We start from the raw sequence: 20689 nt of genomic DNA on the forward strand, positions 1-20689 counted from the left end.
CTGGGTTAAAGCCTCTGCCTTCGGCTCAGGTCATGATCTCAGGGTCCTGGGATTGAGCCCCGCATCAGGCTCTCTGCTCAGCAGGGAGCCTGCTTCCTCCTCCCTCTCTCTCTGCCTGCCTCTCTGACTACTTGTGATCTCTGCCTGTCAAATAAATAAATAAAATCTTTAAAAAAAAATAAATAAAATTCTCATATTATACATTTTAAAAAATATGGAAACACAACTTTCTCACCTGTTTGTTTTTTCATTGGGTTTTGAACACATTCACTGGAAATATAAAAATGCAATACCTTGCAGGTAGTTTGTAAGAACATCTGATTGACATTAGGGAAGAAATTTTCCTAGCTGAATGTCATAAAAACATTAGCATGAAAGTATAGGGTTGAACCACTGAGTCTGATGACTCAGAGTACTGCTGTAGGCTCGTCTTCTCTGGGATCTACTTATTTTGGTGATATTTGGTTCTCAGCTTTGACAGCCCCTGAAATCTAGTATTGATACAACCTGTGCATTGCTTTTCCAGTGTAAAACTAAGGATTAAAAAATAATGAAGCATATCCTAGGACATTGCTTTCTCTAAAATATTTTTATTATACTTAGAGCAAAATAGGCTTTTTGTGTCATATAAAATATTATATAATGAGACAAGATGTAAAAACCTTTATTCATCTTGGTTTCATGCTTTAAAATATTTTTTGCATATATTTTGTCATGTATACATTAATACTGCAATCATATATGTATCTACTTTGTAAATTTATTTGGGGATGTATGCTTGCCTTTTTTTTTTCCAGGATGGGGTGAGAAAGCAAGACCATATTGTCCAATGTGTAGGATATTTTGCTTGGAAAGAAAAGCCTGTAATTCTGAAGGGCTGCCAGGTGGAAATGGTAATAGATTTGTGTTGTGTTGCTCTAGATAGTATAGGATTAGTAATAATAATGGTCAACATTTATTGAACATTTCCTATGCACCAGGCACCACCAAGCACTTAACATTGATCGTTTTATTTATTCCTCTTCTCTACCTGGGGAGACCTGAGGTATCATTATCTCAGGTATTATCATACCTCTACCTGAGGTATCATTACCATCCTCATATCAGAGCTGAGGAGGCTCAGCTGATAGAGGTTCAGTAATTTTCACAAAGCCACACATAAGGAGGGCAGAGCTAGAGATTAAATCCACCTCTTTCTGACTCTATAAAGTTGGTGCTGTTAACATTATCAGGTTTAGCATAATGACTGATGGTCCTTCATTATGAAGGTTGCCCACAGATGAATGAATGGACTATATAGCTAAGCACTCCATTCCTTACATCTGGAAATGTGTCCAACTAAATGGCTGGGAGGGTTTCTTCATGAGGGCCATGATACTATAATTTATAATAAACAAATATTTCATGTTTGTCCCGCTTCCTTGTGCAGAAGTTCTAGGTTGGTGGAGACGTGGGGAGAGTGGCGGACTCAGAAGCTCTGAATCTTTTCCCCACACCTTGCCCTATGTATGCATCTCTTCCATCTAGTTCTTCCTGAGTTATATCCCTTTATGATAAGCTGGTAACTAGTAAGCAAAATGTTTCTCTGAGTTCTAGAAGCCACTCTAGGGAGTTAGCTGAACCCAAGTAGGGATCATTATGTCAAGTGAACTTTGGCTCACTTTTTACTTGCATCTGAAGAACGTAAGAGACTCAGAGTAACTCCTCTGTAACTGTATAGACATGTGTGCCATGTAGTAAGACTCATGCTCTCAGCCCAACAATTAACCTCTAAAGGTACCGTGTGTGGGTACAAAGAAATCAGGTGTTCTAGTGGCAAACTGAATCAAGGGAACTAAACTGAAGAAAAATAGTAGACAAAACAAGCCTGAATGAAAAAAAAAAAAAAGTTTATGATGGGCTAATTGTGCAGCTAGCTGTCGCTGTTGATGTTCTTTGTGCTTTCAATTTTGAGCACACTGTAGGATACCTTTGTATCCTTAGCTAGGGCACATCTCGGTGAAACAGAATATCCATGTTGGTTTTGCCTGAGACACCAAGGCATGAGAGATGTTACCTTCCAGTTACATAGTTCTTAACCTCTCATGCAAACTGAACAGGAAAATGGTGTAGAGACCTTGGGAGAAGGGCTTCTGGGGATGATTGTGAATATGCCCTTCCCCTGCCCCTCCATGAACAAGCATGCTGGCTGCCTCATGTATGTTGAGAAAGGAACTTGAAGAAGACCGTGTGGTAGTTCCACAGCAGTCTCCTGCTTGGGGGGACGTAGTGACCAGTGTCTGACTCAGGCCAAGTGAGAGGCTGGCTACAGCGACAGGAGACCAGAGGACTGCTCTTGGGGAAGTAACCGAAGTCCTACAGGCTGGTTATATAGGTCACAGTTCTGACCCGGGCCTCTCTCTCTGATGAAGGGAAGACTGGAAAAGCCCTTGCCTTACACCTGTGTAGCACATATGATTCACAAAGCTATTGTATGTTATTGCATGTGACCTGACAGTGAGTTTCTGAGATGAGCATGATTATGATTCTCATCTTACAATGTTCACAGGCAGTATAAAAAAAATCACTCAAATTTCTAGACTCAAGACGAAAGAATCATAGTTAAACTTACCAATTACCTTAGCAAGGGTTAGGCAACATTTTAAAGGCCCTCCTGTATTGAAGTCCTTTAGTCCTGCCCACACTCTAGAAGAAAGGTAGTATTAGCTCCATTTTTGGGTACCTGAAAGTTTTGAAGCCTCTGTTTTCTTGGCTTGTCTGCTAGAAAGTGGAAGAGATGGCATCTGAACTCGGCACTCTGGCTCCTGTGCCTTTCCTGTGATGTTCTTTCCATTATAGCACATTGGCTACATAAAGGACTTTTAAAACCTAAAGTTCTCTCGAGGTTAGATTCACTGCCAATAGAGCATTGCCAAGTGGCAACCTTTTGGGACCTGTTTGGATGCCAACGTAAGAATAACTTTAATCAAACTACCAATTTGTGGCAAGCAGTTACTTTTAAAATACATAGGGGAGTCACAAAAGAGTTAATATTTTCAACAGTTTGCACACCCTTCCTCACAACTCATTTCTAACATTAATTATTTAGGAAGCTATTTCTTAGGTACACTCCGACTTAGCCTGAGTAGATGATCACAAGTTCCAAATGGCAAACATTAATAAAGTGTCAATGTTGTACTCAGAACACTGAGTACATTATGTTGGCTTCATCTCTGCTCTACACCTTCCCCGCTGTGGTGTGCCAGAAAGTGGGATGAACTGGGTTGGAGTCAGACATTTCTGGCTTCCATTCTGTCAAGTACATAATCTCTGAGTTTCAAAATCCTCATTTGTAAATTGGGCAAGATACACGCATACTATTTTTGGAAGATGGGACGATGAGATGAATAGATGCTCAATAAATACTAATTTCCCTATTTTTCGTGCCCCAGGATTGTTTCTTAATCCCATTTTCTGAGTTTGGGCAATTCAGTCACCACCTAATGAACCTCAGATTTACCACCCATAACATGGAGTCATCAGAAAATATCTCCCGGGGCTTTTGTAAGACTGTATCAACTTATACCAAGTGCAAATGCTTTCGATGCTAGGATTCCTGTTACCCGCCCCCCTATCATCCATCAGAACCTCTTCGAGTTAGCAGTTCTTGCTCTTGTTGCTGCTTTAAACTTTAAAAGCAGTCTCCTACGTGTTTTGTCTTCTCCCTGCCTTTTCCTTCTTTACGACAACCTTTAGAAGGAGAGAGGAACATGGTTTCTCTCCTCATTGCGTTGAGGCCCAGAGGGGTCTAGTTGCTTGCTTACAAGTTCCCACTGACAGGACTGGAACCTGGGTCTGTGGCTCTTCTTGGTGTCCTGATGAGTGACTCTGTGTCTACTTGACTCCTGTGGTTTGTTCCTTGTCCAGAGAAACCTTAATGGGTGACCTTTGTTGGGGGGTACCTGATTTTTTCCCCATAGTTCCCTGAACATCTTGCTCTCTTCCTTGCACTGCTAGCTTTGAAACCCAAACTGGTGAGGGAGGAGCTCTCCACCTCCTGAACTCAGCATTTTTTTTTTTTTTTTTTTTTGCAGGATGTTCACTGTGAGTAAACTCATGATTAAACCACAACAGAACATTTTTGTAATGTCTGCTACCAATGAAGATATTCTTCCTTAGAGCATTTGTCACTTCGGCGTTCATACTCCATAATGCCTCAGATATTCCTCTAAAAACAGCAGCTCCTTCCCTTTCCCTACCCAGACAGACAGGTTCAAACTCAGACCTGCATTTTCATGAAGAGCCTACTATGCGCAAACCCTGTGCCTTGTGGGGGCCCGGAGATGAATCCCTTATTTTGCATTTTCTGCCACTTCATTGCTCCCTAGTCCTGAGCCACTTCATCTGCTGGCTGGTGAGTCCCCTGGGCTGTGTTCCTTCTGTAACCCATGCCTGGGGAAGCCATCTTACCAGCTGGCCATGTCTAGAGTGTGGGAGCAGCGGGGCCTTTCCACTAGAACGTGCCTACGTTCTCATGTCTTTGTTCGTAGCTGACAGCCTATGAACACACATTGGGAAAGAGAAAGCAGATGAGATAAATGAGGGCAACAAGGGAAAAGTGTGTCCCTCAACAGCTATTAGAGGGAGGCAAGAACCAGGTACATGAGAGCTATACAGCCAACCTCCTCTATAAGGAAAAATGCAGAGCTGAGTGCCTTCTTTTTCTTTTTTGTTTGTTTGTTTTTGTTTTTAATGCCCAGACCTGGGGATCTAGCTATGAAGACAACCTAGTCCCCACCTTGGAGTAGAATCTGGTAACTAGAATTCTCTTGTGTCACCCTCCTTCTGTCATCGTCCAGGCTGCCCTGCTGCCCTCCCCAGCCTCCTCTGCCCATCCTAGTCTCCATGGGCTGCCCCGATCCTTAGGGGAGAGTTCTGTGTTAGCTCTAATTTCTTAAGCATCTGTGACATCTCCCAGGGATAATTGCAAATGTAAAAGGGTCTGCAAAAGACACAAACAGCCTTTAAATCTCCCCACACTGACTGCAGTGATGGAAGATGAGGCAGGGGTTCATTTTGCATGGAGGTGGCGTTTTGCCTGATGCCATTAGGGTTTGCTATTGGTTTGTTATTGGAGTTGTCGCTCCTCCTGCCTGTGCCTGAGGCAGCCCCTGCTGGGGATCTGGCACTCCCAGGCTAGCTCCAGCGTTGCCCAGTGCAGTCTGCCTTGTAGGCCTCAGCCCCACTTCCAGTGTTTCCTGGAGTCTGCTGAGGCTGGCTGTGCCCATGTGTGAGGGACTGAAGTGACTGGGATGGATCCTATGACTCTCCTTTAGTTCCAGGAGTTGAGTTTCTGCTGTTCCTAATTTAAGAGTAAATCTATAGCTGCTTTAAGTTCTTAATGTACCCGGAGGATCTCAGCACTTGAAAGGTCCACATGCATCCTGGGGAAGAGGAGACTAGTCTGGGAAATACAGTGTTGTGCAGGGAGCTGTGTTTTCGCATCTTGCAGAGAGCATTTCTCCTTCTGTACAAGGCGCTCGTGCTGGGTCTGAATATGCTGAAGTGAGGACAGCATCTGGGAGCCCCAGATTTGTGAAGATCACAGTTTAGACTTGAGAGTTAGAAGAGATCTTAGAGGATGTGTAGTCCAGTTTCCTCTTCTCATTTACCTCATTAAGCATATTATGTCCATTATGTGGATGAAGAAACTAAGCTCTAGGGATGCCTGGGGGGCTCAGTTGGTTAAGCCGCTGCCTTCGGCTCAGGTCATGATGCTGGTGTCCTGGGATCGAGTCCCACATTGGGCTCCTTGCTCAGCCGGGAGCCTCCTTCTCTCTCTGCCTCCGCCTGCCACCCTGTCTGCCTGTGCTCACTCACTCTCTCTTTCTCTCTGACAAATAAATAAATAAAATCTTTAAAAAAAAAAAAAAAAAGAAAGAAACTAAGCCCTAAAAGGATACGCCATCACTGTCGGGGGAAGTGGGAGCTGTGCTAGCACTGAGGAAGGCATCAAGTCTGAGCTTCACACAGCTCTTCTGAGACTTGTCTCCGACCCCTCGCTGGACTTGTCTGTACATTTGACTTCTGGTGATGACCGACATGGCTTATTTAAAAATTAATGAGGTGAGGGGTGCCCGGGTGGCTCAGTCATTAAGTGTATGCCTTCAGCTCAGGTCATGATCGCAGGGTTTTGGGATATAGCCCCACATTGGGCTCTCTGCTCAGTGGGAAGCCTGCTTCTTCCTCTCCCACTCCCCCTGCTTGTGCTCCCTCTCTCACTGTCTCTCTCGTCCCGTCAAATAAATCTTTAAAAAAAAATTAATGAGGCGAGGACACACCTACTTCATGAGAAGCTCTATCCTATGAAAAAAACAATTCAGAGACTCTGCATGTGGGTTGAGTATGGTTGCCTAGGTGCTATTGGAGTGGATCCTTTGGGACTTATTTCTCTCTCCAGAAACCTCCATACCTGAAGTCCATCATTATCAATCCTTGGGTTTCACATTGCCTTGTCTAGGCCTCTCTTTTAAAAACAGAAATTCCTCTAGAAAGAAGAACATCAAGCCCTGAACGTATTGATGTACCCTGATGGATCAAGGAATAGTCTTGCTGAGGGAAAAGCCCTGGGCTTCTTGTAGGAGAAAACACAGTGAACAGGTTAGAGGAATGAGGAAAGGAGGTGAGCAGTATGAAAACATCACCTCCTTAATGATCAGGCCCTCAGCGAAGAGGAGGTTCTTGCCCTCCTTGAGCTAACAGGCTCAGGCTGAAATCTCATCCTGAACTTGAGCATTTCAGAAGGAAAATCTGACCGTATTTTCCTAGCATTGACAATGGCAGGCGTAGTTGGCTCTGCGGGACACCTAACTGATAAAAGAAGCAATTGTATAATTTCCATTGTGCCCATTTTTGTCACCATGACAACATCCTTAGATCCTTACAACACTAGAGTAATCTCAGAGTAATCAAGGAGACTACTTTGACAATGACTTGTCATTGTCCAAACTGTTGACAAGTTCTTTTCTCAAATGCTCTGAGAACAATAACCTGCTCTTATAAGGGATGTGGCTGGAATCAGTCACCTACAGCTTTGTCTGGACTTGATGGGGGAGCCAGGTGAGAGTGGGGACCACTCAACATTTCAAAGTGAGGAAAAGACATGGGGTGGGGGGGGTGCTGGATTTGATGACTGATGGCATAGATTTTAGCTTCTTCCAGAATCACAGTAACAGCCTGGCCCTTCTTTTTTGCCTAAGTTCCCATTCCTTCCTACTGGAGCTGTGCCTTCCATGCCCACATTCTCCTAAGTTCCTTCCTAGCTCTCACCACCTAGAGGGAGGGCTGAGGGTCCTTATTTATAAGAGCGAATGGTGTTGACCATAAGGTATAGGCCAATATTGAGTCTAATTCTGGATCTCTTGACTTCAAACTTTGTGATGATTCCTCATCCCTTATTCACCTGCTTCCAGTCCACCATTCTGGCTACTATTCACGCTGTTATTATCAAGCATTAAGGAATAGACATGTGAAGGGGTGGTTTTCTTTTTGGACCTATCCTCTGCAGGAATGCTTTTCATTACATGCATGTGAGTGGCAGTCCTCCTGTGGATTCCTTTGCATGTCCTAATGTGATTTTATTCTGTTGTTGAAGGCTCTGTGACCACCATATTCCACTCAGACTTTTTCTAACAGGAAAGGGAGAGAAAGAAGGGAAGATGGCAGTTGGGAGGGAAAGAAGAAAAGAAGGAATGAAATAAGCCAACTGGGTAACAGGCACTAATAATTTTATGTTTGTGTAATTTTTTTTTCTTTTTGAGAGAAAGCATGTGCATGTGAGTGGAAAGGGAGACAGGCAGAGGGAGGGAGAGAATCTTAAACAGGCTCCAATGCCCAGTGCAGAGTCCAATGCAGGATTTGATCTCACAATCCTGAAATCATGACTTGAGCCAAAATCAAGAGTCAGATGCTTAATCAACTGTGCCACTCAGGCACCGCTGTTTGTATAGTTATAGTTTGTATACTGAGAAACAACTTGCAAGATGTTTTTTACAGGTATAATCTTAATTGTTTTTCACAACCCACCCTATTTACAGATAAGGAAACTGAAGCTTAGAGAAGGTACTTTGCTGTCTACCTAATAAATATCAGTATCCCATGGGAATCAGGTCCTTCTGCCATCATATATAGTTTTTTTTTCTTTTCTTTTTTATCTTGTTCCATGAAATGTAAAGGCATTTCTCAAACCTCTTTTTGAATTCATGACAACCGGTGTAAGCAAAAGCTGAAAGTCTCAGTGGCCACTATTGTTCAGCCCTTAGTGGACTTTTCCTGAGAGTGGACTGTTAGACTTGGATTGGTCAGAAATAATCATCCTACAAAATACTCAGTACATTTATTAATGTTTTTGAACACTTCATGGTTTGTATAATATTTTCACATATAAATTTCACTTGAGGGTCCTATACAAGTACATCTCAGAAGTCCAGCAATTGGCCCAAGAGTAAATGGTGGAGTGAGGATGAAGTCAGAAGTCAGTTTTTTTAATTCTAGGCCCACGCCTTCTCTGTTAATCTATATTTCCTCTACTGTTATATGCCTAATCCAGGTTAGTTTCTGCAGACAGTATAGCAAAGTGCATTTAGGGAGCCAAGACTCCCAGGTCTGAAACTAGAAGAGGTCATCACCCTGACTTCAGAGCCTGAGTGACTACATTTGTGGGGCACAGTGCAAAAAGAAAACACAGGACCCTTTGTATTTAAAACAAAAAAAAAGTTTAAGCATTTCACGACAGTGGCAGCAAGGAATCAAACCTAGTGGGAGGCCCTCTAGATGTGGAGTGCTTTCGAGATGGAGCCCTGCGTGACTGCATGGACAGCATGCCAGTGAAGCCGGTCCTGCCTAAGACTTTAACTCAGGAGTGAGCAACCTTGACTCTTTCTCAGATCCCTTCTCAGCTCCTGTCAGGGAGAGGAAATTCCATGTCCTATAGATTCTGTTCTGTTAAATCAATCTTTTATTCCCTTAGTCCATCAGAGCTGAGGTATATGATGGCCCAGTGTTGCTCATTGGACCTACTAACTCCAGTTATCGTGGATCAAAATTTAGGGTCAGAGTATCACTAGCAACTAGTACTAATATGAGCATTTACCATGTGACAGGCAGTGGGTAGGAACTTCTTACATACTTTAAACTGGTTGCAAAGATGGCCTCAATTCCCTGTGCTTCCTTGTATCCACACATCTTATTTTGTGACTTTGCAGTTTTTCCCATTAAAAAAAGGGAGTGTGCTTCTTTACCTCTTGAATCAAGGCTGGCCCCATGAGTTCCTTTGGTTAATAAAATGTTCCAGAAGAGACAATGTGATAATTCAGGGTGTGGGTCTCAAGAGGCTTGCAAGTTTGAGCTGTCTGTGTTGGAACCCCCAGGACTGCCATCAGAGCAAGCCTATGTTAGCCTTTGCTGGAAATGAGCACCACTTGGTGGAGACCTGTCCTCTCACCTGGGATAGTCCACAGCAGCCAGTCCCCAGCTGACCTGCCACCTACATGCAGTTACTTTTTTTTTTTTTTTTAAGATTTTATTTATTGATTTGACAGACAGAGATCACAGGCAGGCAGAGAGAGAGGGGGGGAAGCAGGCTCCCCACCGAGCAGAGAGCCCAATGGGGGGCTCAATCCCAGGACCCTGAGATCATGACCTGAGCTGAAGGCGGAGGCTTTAACCCCCTGAGCCACCCGACGTAGTTACTTTTAAGTGAGCCTAGCTGAGGTCAGGCAAACAGTCCAGGTCAGCAGACCCATTCCACAGATCAACTTATAGATGTGAGATAATAAAGAGATGTTGCTTTAAAACTCTCTTTTGGGGGTGGTGGTGGTTATGCATTACTATGTTAATAGGTAACCAATACGCATCTATCATTATTATTATTTCCATTCTTGTGACAGGGAAAAAGCTGTGAGAGATTTAAGTTCTAGCCTGTGATAAGTAGCTAGTAAATGGGCTTAGTGTGACTTCTAGCCCAAGTTCTTACAGTGGTGTTTTATGGGGTTCTATCCTAGCACTCTGGGGTCTGTCAAGCACTCAGCTATTTTGGAAGCCATTTGAATGGAAAAACAGTGTTTTTGCTAATGGGGCAGGCTCCAAGGATGGAGCTCAAACACTAGGAATCTCTCTGCTGATAAAATACCATGTCTATTATTAACTAGAACTTACAAAATAAAGCACTATAATGTATCAAAGTAAAAATGCGTACACGCAGAACAAATGAGATGTCTTTGAGGTCAAGGTCACAAGCTAAATGCTAGCACAAATTCTGGCTGCATCTTATTAACACTAAATTATGACTGAGTTCTGCAAGAAGTCCATGTGACAATTCCATTTATGCAAGTGACATGTCTTATGATGTCTGTTTTAGTAAGTGAAAACAAAAATGCAGTTATCATAGTAGAACTCACTTACTAAACTTAAATAAAACCCACCAGCAAGTGTCTCCCCCCTTCTACATTAAACCACACCTATTTAAAAAAAGCAGTTACTCCTCTGAGTAGCAGGTGGATGTTTTGCTAAAACAGGAATACACAATTTGTTTATAGAGGGGTCACCAGAGTATAAGAGTTCTTACAAATATCGGAGGTTGGGAAGGCTCTGGAAGGCATCTGGGTCGATGTATAGCAGATTGTTGGCCTTTTCAATTCTACTGCAAAACAGGAAAGAACATGTACATGAACTCAACCCTGAGGAATGCTGTAGTATTTTTCACGTTATGCAAAGGGTTTATCCATTCACCTACCCATCCCTCTATCCATCCAGCATTTTAATGAAGAGTTGAGACTGTGCAAACTGAATATTAACCCACTTGGCTCTCATAACTAATGTTCTCTTGGCACCTGTTAGTGATAGCCTAACAAAGCACTGGTTGAGAGTGTGTCCTTTTCACCCAGGACACCACATCCATAACTGGTAAGTGTGTTTTAGAAATCCTCTTGTTTCCTCTGCGGCGACTAAGAGGGCAGTAATGAGACTAGCATGGGAAAAGAGATTTTGTCTGGTCTGGAGACAAGAGAGCGGGAGATGGAAACCAACAAAAGAAGGTGAAAAGAAGATGGAAGGGAGGGTGAAGGGCAAAAGGAGATTAGGGAAAAAGTAAAGAGGCAAAGGAAAACAAAGATCAGGTGAAAAGCAGTGGACATCTCTGATTTTAACTAAGAAACTGCAGCAGACAGTAGCTGGGAATGAGCTGGTGATTCCCTGTATGCTGTAGACTGAGGCTACTCTCACAGCTCCTGAGGAGTGGGGTCTTCTGCCCTTGTTGGCTTTGGCTGTGTCCTGATCAGTAGTCTGGAGGTGAGCATGTTCACATTTGGATGCCCGCAGAGAGAGACTGCCCTTTCCTCATCTTGCTGGATCAATGTATATTTGCAGAGGTGCTCTGTGTTAATTACTTCCTCCCTGTTTCATTAGCTTTTATATTGCAATAACCTGTAGCTACCCAGATCCAAGTACCAGGTAATTAATTATTTTAAGTACAGTCAGTGCTACATGGGGGCGAGCACCTCTCCGTGCAGGGAAGAGATGAAAGAGCCATTCCATTAGCTCCACGGCCCGCTGAACAACAGAGGGGATGTTTGCTTGACCCTGCCCACAGAGCTGGCTGCCCTTTGGTTCATTTCTGTGACATGACCTGTGGGTCTGAGATCCTGGTCAACTCTCTTTTTCCAGCTAGGATAAGGTGAGACCAAACAGAGAAGAAAGGAAGGAACAGGAGGACAGGGGGAGAATGAGGGAGGGCATCAGTTGAAGAGGTTTAATGGCCCTGAGGAATAATGCAGGTGGGAGGCAGAGTACGTAGAAGGAAGGAAAAGGGAAGGGGCAGTCTGCCAGTATGGACAAACCAAGTGTCATTTCTAAATAAATAATATGAATAATGTGAATGTGTATATGTACATCTACTTGGCAAGCTTAAAAAAGAGGTTTAAAAAAAATACCAGAATTGGGATTTGTTTTCAAGTCCTTATCCTGTTGTGGATTTGGCTGGGTAACTTTAGATAAGTCTTGGAACTTCTCTGTGTCTTTCATCCTCGTCTGTAATGTTAAGAAAATGGTTCAGTGGCTTTCCTAACCATTTCCGTGGAAGTGTTGTGAGATACTAATACATGCCCCACAGAAGAAACCTTTCCAGTGATATTGGTTGAGAACCCTTAATAAAATATCCTCCTTGGAGATTCTAAGTATATATTTGCGTATTATAGGTTCTGAGTTTTCCTACAGTAAGTGCATCTAACTTTATTTGCCCAGTGTTTCCCAATCTTATTTGACCATACTATCATTTACCTTTTTTAAACAACACTCAATAATTTCCTGAGTGTTCGATGATGAACAGAATATACTCCGGAAAAATTGGGACCAGATAGTCTCCAGTCTCTTCTGGCCTTGATTTTTTTAAGTTTATTTATCTATTTAACAGAATGAGAATGAGAGAGAGAGAGAGAGAGAGAGATTGAGCGAGCGAGCGTGCACAAGCAGGGTGCAGAGCAGGCAGAGGGAGAAGCAGGCTCCCTGCCGAGCAGGACTTGATCCTAGGACCCTAATATCATGACCTGAGCTGAAGGCAGACACTTAACTGACTGAGCCACCCAGGCATCCCTGGCCTTGATATTTTATGATTCTCTGAATTGATTTATTGTAATTATAGGCCTGTATGAAACAGAACTGTATCTGTATGAATATTGACAGGTGTGTAAAATGAGAATGTCAAAAGAGAAAGAAAACTGGGTTATAATGAGGAACCAAGGATTGTTATGACATACTTCTTCTATGGCAGTTGATGTGTTAGATCTAATTTATATTTATCTCCTTTATTCGTCACAGTGATCCTGTGCCATGTACTTTCATTATTATTCTCATTTTACAGATAAGAAAACCAAGTCTTGGAATGATTCTGTATCTTGGCCAAGGTTTCATGGAGATCTATGGCATCAACTGGTATTCAAGTGAGGATTGCCTATCTTTAACTACATCATGTGGGATTTATTTTGGACTTTGACTTTGGAATTATTTTATTTTATTTATTTATTTATTATTTTTTATTTTTATTTTTTAAAGATTATTTATTTATTTATTTGACACAGAGAGAGAGAGATATCACAAGATCACAAGTAGGCAGAGAGGCAGGCAGAGAAAGAGGGGGAAGCAGGCTCTCCGCCGAGCAGAGAGCCCAATGCGGGGCTCGATCCCAGGACCCTGAGATCATGACCTGAGCTGAAGGCAGAGGCTTAACCACTGAGCCACCCAGGTGCCCCTGACTCTGGAATAATTTTAAATAAGAAGATGAGATAGAGGTATCTTAAGTTACCCAACAAGGTTCTTGGGTCTATTGAAAAAAAAATCTGGGAGGGAGGGAACATGACAAGACTAGTCTCTAGGTTGGTATCCGAGTCACCAGGCAGAGAGACCTATGACAGTGCCTTCGGGTTGACTTTGACATCTTAAAATGAATTTCTTTTTTTTTTTCCTTATTTATTCATTTGAGACAGAGATAGAGCGAGAGAGCACGTGAGTGCATGAGCAGGGAGAGGGGCATAGGGAAAAGGAGAAGCAGACTCCCTGCTGAGCAGGAAGCCCAATGAGGGGCTCCATCCCAGGATCCTAAGATCATGTCCTGAGCCAAAGGCTGACGCTCAACTGACGGAGCCACACAGGCACCCCTTAAAATGAATTTCAGAGATGAGAAGATTGAGCAGAGATAGGGCCTCCCAGGGATATACACAAAATTTAAGGCTATTGCCAAAGACCATGAACAAACCCCACAGGATCTTGCTTACATTTCATGTAATTTGGGCAGGTTGGAGAACACATTTGCCTCTATCACTTCCAAGACTTCATTCTGTGAGATCTCTCTGTAAACAAACAAACAAAAAACAAACTATATGATTCAAGTCAGTACAGTTACACTTCACAGATGGATTTAGGGCTCAGCATAGAGCCTCCTGCCTACAATGATTTATGAGACACACACAACTCTATTCCTGCTCTCAAGTCAGCTGTAATAATGAGTCAAAGCTAACATATGAGATGCTAATACTTAGAGAACAATGAGAGAATAAGCCCAAGGTGATGGCTCGGTTAGTTTAGAGGTTATTCAGTCTGTAGATGTACAAACTGAAGCCCAGAAAGGGAAAGAGAATTGATTAAAGATATTTAGCGGGGCGCCTGGGTGGCTCAGTGGGTTAAAGCCTCTGCCTTCGGCTCAACTCAGGATCCCGGGTCCTGGGATTGAGCCCCGAGTCACTCTCTGCTCAGCAGAGAGCCTGCTTCTCTCTGTCTCTCTCTCTCTCTCTGTCTACTTGTGATCTCTGTCAAATAAATAAATTAAATCTTAAAAAAAAAAGATATTTAGGGAATATACAGGATAAGAATAAGCTTGAAGTTCCTTAGACCCTGCAGGGGTCAACCAAAATTTTTTATAAGCCTAGATGGTAAGTATTTTTTGGCTTTGTGGGTCATTTGGTTTCCATCACAACTGCTCAATTGATAATGCAGTGCAGAAGTAGCCATAGATAGATAGCAAGCAAATGAATGAGCATGACTGTCTTCCAGTAAAACTTTATTTATAAAAATAGATGGCAGTCTGGATTTGGTGCCATGTGCTCTAGTTCAATGACCATGTTCTAGACCATGGAGTCAAGTTCTTCTCTCTACTAATCTAGCTTTGGGAGATGAGAACCTCAATTCAGTCTCTTTTAAAAGGAAGATGGATTTAAGTAACTTCCCCCTCCATCCTATTACCCAAGTAGGGGTTGTTACTGCAAGGCCTTTGGTCTTAATGTCTTGGTGTAAAATATCCAGGAAAGATCTTTCAGGTTTCAGGGGTTGTTTTTGTTTTTTTTTTTTTTTTCTTTTTCTTTTTTCTTTTCCCAGCTGGAGTAACTTGAGGACAGTGAAGAGTGAAGTCCACTATGCCAAAGCTCAGAGCTTGAGAAGATAGAGGGTGGCTTAATCACTTAATGTTTATAAAGTGGCTCACAGATGAAACGTGCTATTATTAGGCCTCCAGAGGAAGGCTCATGCAGTATTAATGCAGCAGCTGAGAGTGTCTTAGGAAATCTCACAGGCAGCACGCTTTCAAATTGGCTGAGGCAGAAGCACTGTCTGCTGGCCTGGGATTTAGCTGAAGAGCTCTAGAAAGGCTCTTGGTGAGGGGAAAGCCTGGAGGGCAGAGCAGGGAGGAAGTTTTACAGGGGAGGTGTGATTATAAGCAGCAGCCAGCTCAGTGGGGGGGGCTGGTGATATCTGGAGCTTGTCAACTCAGTGGTAGTGGGTGACTTCTCACAAGCCCCCATGAGGAAGGAGACATTTTGTGAGAGAAAAGAGCCTTCTTGTTCTATGATAGCATTTTTCGTGATTCACTTGGTAAACTTAAGTATTCACAATTTTTACAGTTGAATATAGATAAGGGTGGTATGTGTGTATGTGCATGTGTGTGTGTGTCTGTGTGATAGAACATGTTGGCTATTGGCCATTTATTTTGCTCTTCTGTCCTGCAAGTGGAAGGAGTTCTGGGAGGTACAGGAATGAGGAGGAGTAGGAAAGAGGTGGTAGACCTAGAAGAAGAAGATGTTAATTTGAACACTTAAAGGAGTTGAGTAAAAGGGTTGCACAGGGAAAGATAGGTCATGGAGGAAGAACTAGAGGACAGAGCTTAAATCCGAATGGGGCCATATCTTCCAAAAATGATTTCCAGGTTCACTTACTGCTACCAGTAGGTTTGGTTCACCACTCATGGTAATATCTCAGCCTCATATTGCCTAAAAGGCAAACTTTTCTCCTTTAGTGAATCCATGTGCTGGGAGTTCCCTTATCTGGATTTCTTCCCTCCCTCCCCTTCATCCTTTTGTCAAAGAGAACTACAAATTATTAGAATGATAATTTTTTCATTCTCAATTCTTTCTTTGTTCATTCTTTGTGAACAGAAAGCCAAAGAACACTTCTAAATTGTTTTGGAAGGTAGTTCATATTTTATAGCCTCATCTTCAAATACAGGAGAGGGTGTTGGGGTTGTGTAGGGGGAGGGGGAGCCTTTGACAGGATGAGGGTTGAGGGAAGGTGAACAGTATGCAGCAGTGGAAGAGCATATCACAGAGAAATTCCGGAATCTTGTTCCAGCCCAACCTAGTGCCATCTCTAGTCATTTCTGTTATCCTTTATTACACATCTATATTTACCAGCTACTCCGTATACACTTTCTGCAATCTTTTTGACATGACTGTGAAGTATTTTGATCTCCATGTTAATAAACAGCCCCACTTGTATGCAGAACCACCTCTGGCTGATTGAAGGCCTGGAACTCTTTCTTCTATACATCCTGCCTCCCAGGCCACCCTGGGCCCAGTATTTCCACTCCTGTATATATTAGCTCAAGATAAATAAAAATGTATGCCCTCCCAAAGACTTGTAGACAAATGTGTATTGCAGCTTTATTTGTATTAGTTTCAAACTGGAGACAACCCAGTGGATAAGCTGGAATATCCATATATTGGTGAAATTCTACTCATCAATGAAATGGAACAAACTGTGAATACAGCATGATTGAATTTTTTAAAAATTATGTTGAGTCAAAGAACACATACTGTGTAATTTAGCTTATATGAGGTTCTAAAACAGGAAAAATTAATCAGTAGTGACAGAAGTCAGAGTGATTGTCACCTGGGGTCTGAGATGAAGATTGCTGATGGGGAGGAGGTGAGGGGAAACTTTCTGGGGTGATGGAAACGTTCTATATCTAGATTGGGGAAGTAGTAACATGAGTGTACATACTTGTCTAACTTGCCAAACTTTAAACTTAAAATGGTGCACTTCAGGGCACCTGGTTGGTTCGGTCATTTAAGCATCTTATTTCAGCTCAGGTCATGATCTTAGGGTCCTGGGATGGAGCCCCACGTCAGGCTCCGTGTTCAGTGAGAAATTTGCTTGTCCCTCTCCCTCTCCCTCTGCCACTTCCCCAACTCATGCTCTCAAACAAATAAAATCTTTAAAAAATGGGTGCATCTATTTAATTGTTTATGGAACATAAATAAAATTATCTGAAAGATGACTTTTATGCAAGGGAAGGAGAATAAACTTTGTGTTTTGAGAATTCTGAATTAAGGGAATTAATAGAAAAATCTTGGTCATGTTGCTTGGCCAGAAGGTGGTGTTCAAATCCTAGTTCTATCCTGGTGATTCTATTAATAAGCATTCTTCCCCTTTTGGCCATTGTTGCCCCCCAACTGTAAAGTGAATAGTTGGACTATATCATAGTTTTTCAAGTCTGACTACATTCTAATGAATCTTCTGATGGACCTTAAAAAAATTCCAAAGCCTGGGTCCACACCAAAGATTTGGATTTTAGTCTGGAGTGGGACTCTGGTATTATTTTTTTCTCCCTTTAATTTTCTAAGCAATGGTGAGTCTCATATACAGGAAAGATTGAGAACTGCTGAACTAGATGATCATTAAGGTCCTTTTTAGGTCTATGAATTTTGTCTTAAAGTTTGCTTCAGGAACAAGAAGGGCCAATTTTCCCTTGGTTACTGAGATAATAAGTTAGATAAGTTTTTTGGAGCACAAGATAATGAGAGATAATGAGCCAAAATCGTAGCAAGATAAACCAGAGATAAAAGATGGAAGCAGGAGTAAAACAGAGAATGTACTAGTTCGGTTTAGTTTTTCATAAGTAAGAAAATTAAAAAAAAAAAAAAAAAAGGCCACACTATTTCAGATGTTAAATGTGTAGCAAGAGCTGCTGTGGAAAATATATAAGAACATTTATTTAGTATTGATAATTGACAGTATTTTTCATTATGCATTGCTTCATTTTTAGTGTACCTATGTAGAGTTAGTGCAGCCAAAATATCTCCAGGAAGGTTTAACAAAGGTTACCTGACTTGACTAAGGTAATACTCAGCTGTGAGGATCATTAAATTGGTCTTTGAAGGGAGGATGTGGAATTTTTACATCCAAAGAACTTATATAATTAAGAAACCATTCTTTGTCTCAATAACTTCAGTTAAGAACTTTCTTTGCAATTGTGACAAGTCATTGCAATTGGCACAATTCCAGCTGTGATGGCGTTTTCTTAGAGGCAACAGGTAAACGGCTTATAAGGAGAGGAGAGCTCTAGGGATGTTACAGATTAGCTGTTCTCAGAGTGTGATCTTGTGGTCTGTATGGCCAAAAGTATTTTCATAAAAATGGTAAAAGTAGAATTTTTTTCCCTCTTATTTTTTGAGGCTACAGTGGAGTCCAGGGGTTACTCGATGTGTAATATGACAGGCACAATTATAATGCAGAAGCAGATATGAGATTCCATCTGTCTTCTAATAAGCCAGATTGCTGAAAATTTTCGCAAATATGTAAAATCATGGTACTCTGCACACTAATTTTTTTGAGAAGACAAGTTATTTTGCATAATGATTATTATTTATGGTAGCATATAGGGGTTTATTGTTTTAAAATGGACTGACAACTAAAATGTTTCCCAGTTTTAACTTCTAGAATGATAAATGTTGGTGATAACACTCCACCAGACCTTTCTCCATATCACACACATGACTGGATGTGAAAAGCATGATAGGGGAGTTCAATTAAATTAAACCAAGGGGAGTGACGCATTTGATTTTTTTAAATAATTTTTTAATTTGTTTATAAACATATAATGTATTATTAGTCCCAGGGGTACAGGTCTGTACACACTTCACAGCACTCACCATAGCACATACCCTCCCCAATGTCCATAATCCCACAACCCGATGCACTTGATTTTAAAAACCCTGTTATCCCTGTTGGATACAACATTGAAATCTTTCTCATTGAAATTTTTCCTACCTTCTCCTTCTCACAAGGCTTATTTGATTGCTCAGTTAAAGGAATTACATTGTTTTGTCATGCTCTTTTTTTGATGGGGATGTGTGGTCATTGTCTGATTCCCCAAATTGACTTTGAATTCTTGATGGTATCTCATTCATCTATCCTTGTATCTTTGGCATCTAGTGGTAAATTAGCATATAATAGATACTCAATAAATGTTTAGTGGATGGATGGGTAAATGGAGGAAAAGTAGTCTTGAGGTTCAGAAATGGCATCTATAGAACTACAAAGGAGATGACACTTGTCTTCAGGGTCTTTCACCCTTTTCCTGTAGGCAGCATGCCCGAATTTCAGCCGAGGCCAACTTGTCTGTGAGTTAGGCTTTTGTTTCCGGGAGTTTCACATTTAATTCACAACATATAAGGAGCACATACATGTATTTGGTCTGCTGTACCAATAGTTTCTGGATGCCTTTAGCTCTGTTTCTCTGGGTCACAGCATTTCCCAGCTCCCCATGGCTCCCAGATGAAGTCTTTGAACTGACAAAACGCCCATGGAAGAGGAAACAGCAGAGATGACTGGTACGGTTCTATGAAGATTGGAGAAGATGACTTTTAAGGTCTCTTCTGTACTTATGAAATTCCATGTTTCCTTGAAGGAAGGGAAGATGTGCCTGCGCGAGATACTGGAGGTTTTCAGGGCATTGTCTCTGGAGTGAGTTTCTGAGCCACAAATTCTACTCCAGATGTGCATTCTTCTTGTCATTGGAGTGGTATTTATATACAGGTACACTTGATGGAAGGGGGCGGGGTGTTCAGTAGGGGGGACTTCAGGGAATGAATGAGCATGTAGAATTCAACCAGGTCTAGCATAAGATTTCAAACTATCATAGAGGGGTACTAATTTGTCTACCATTTTGCCTGATACTTATTTGCTAAATGCTGGGACTGTTTAATTAAGAGCAGAGTTTAGTTATGGGTATACAGGATAAGGAAGAGCTAAGAAACTGTCACCAGAAGTTAAAGGTCTCACTAGAACCTCAATGACATCTACATATTGGGATGTAATAAGAAATAAAATACACATGGAGACGACTTTGCTGTATTTTTCCCCCTCCCCCAACATAGGAGATATTCTCCAACTGGGTCTGCCTCTTCTTTTCTCTCTTCTCTTGACTTTCCACAGAGGATTTCCCTCTAACATTCTAAAATACCCCTCCTTAACTGGGCACATTAGGGGATTCAACTGCATTAAAGTATTTTTAATATTCACTAAATCAAATTTTTTTAAAAAGATTTTATTTATTTATTTGAGAGACAGAGATCACAAGTAGGCAGAGAGGCAGGCAGAGGAGGAAGCAGGCTCCCTGCCGAGCAGAGAGCCCGATGCGGGGCTGGATCCCAGGACCCTGGGATCATGACCTGAGCCCAAGGCAGAGGCTTTAAACCACTGAGCCACCCAGGTGCTCCCAATTTTTTTGTTTTTAATAACCTCAGACTAAATGGGAGTTGATTGTTTTCCTTCCCCGTGGTCTGGGATCCCCACATACACACTCTGTTATAGCCCTCACATACTGTATTGAATTTGCACTCTGGTTTGTCTCCTTCACTAAGCAAAGAGGACAGCAACATTGCCTTTTATTTTAGTATTCCTGCTACCAGCCAAATGTTTGCTGAGTGAATGAATTATCTTTGAAAGATTATAAAAGATTTTCTATCCTGGCTCTTGCACAACAAAGCTGTGTTCTTGAAAACTTGCAGTAAACAGTGTATTTACAAATCAAATTGTGTATTAGCACAGGAAGGAAACTTCTTGTTTAGCAGAACCTTGGAGTGAATATTTAAAAGAGTTAAGAACGAATTCA

The 20689-nt window shown here is 41.8% G+C and overlaps 1 protein-coding gene across 3 annotated transcripts in view; it reads right to left on the reverse strand.

Moving 5' to 3' along the window:
* LOC111148068 (follicle stimulating hormone receptor) overlaps window positions 1-20689 on the reverse strand; it is a 154522-nt gene that overhangs the window by 29732 nt on the left and 104101 nt on the right. For 2 of the 3 annotated variants that reach the window (XM_022504445.1, XM_022504447.1), the window contains exons 3-4: window positions 13803-13877; window positions 10604-10678 (exon numbers count right to left, since the gene is read on the reverse strand). In XM_022504445.1, the coding sequence (XP_022360153.1) occupies window positions 10604-10678; window positions 13803-13877 (150 nt within the window). The remainder of the gene's footprint in view (window positions 1-10603; window positions 10679-13802; window positions 13878-20689) is intronic. The other variant, XM_022504446.1, reaches the window with a different exon arrangement.

The sequence above is a fragment of the Enhydra lutris genome, unplaced genomic scaffold (assembly GCF_002288905.1).
Source record: "Enhydra lutris kenyoni isolate GAN:26980312 unplaced genomic scaffold, ASM228890v2 scaffoldscaffold18, whole genome shotgun sequence".
Lineage (NCBI taxonomy): Eukaryota > Metazoa > Chordata > Mammalia > Carnivora > Mustelidae > Enhydra > Enhydra lutris.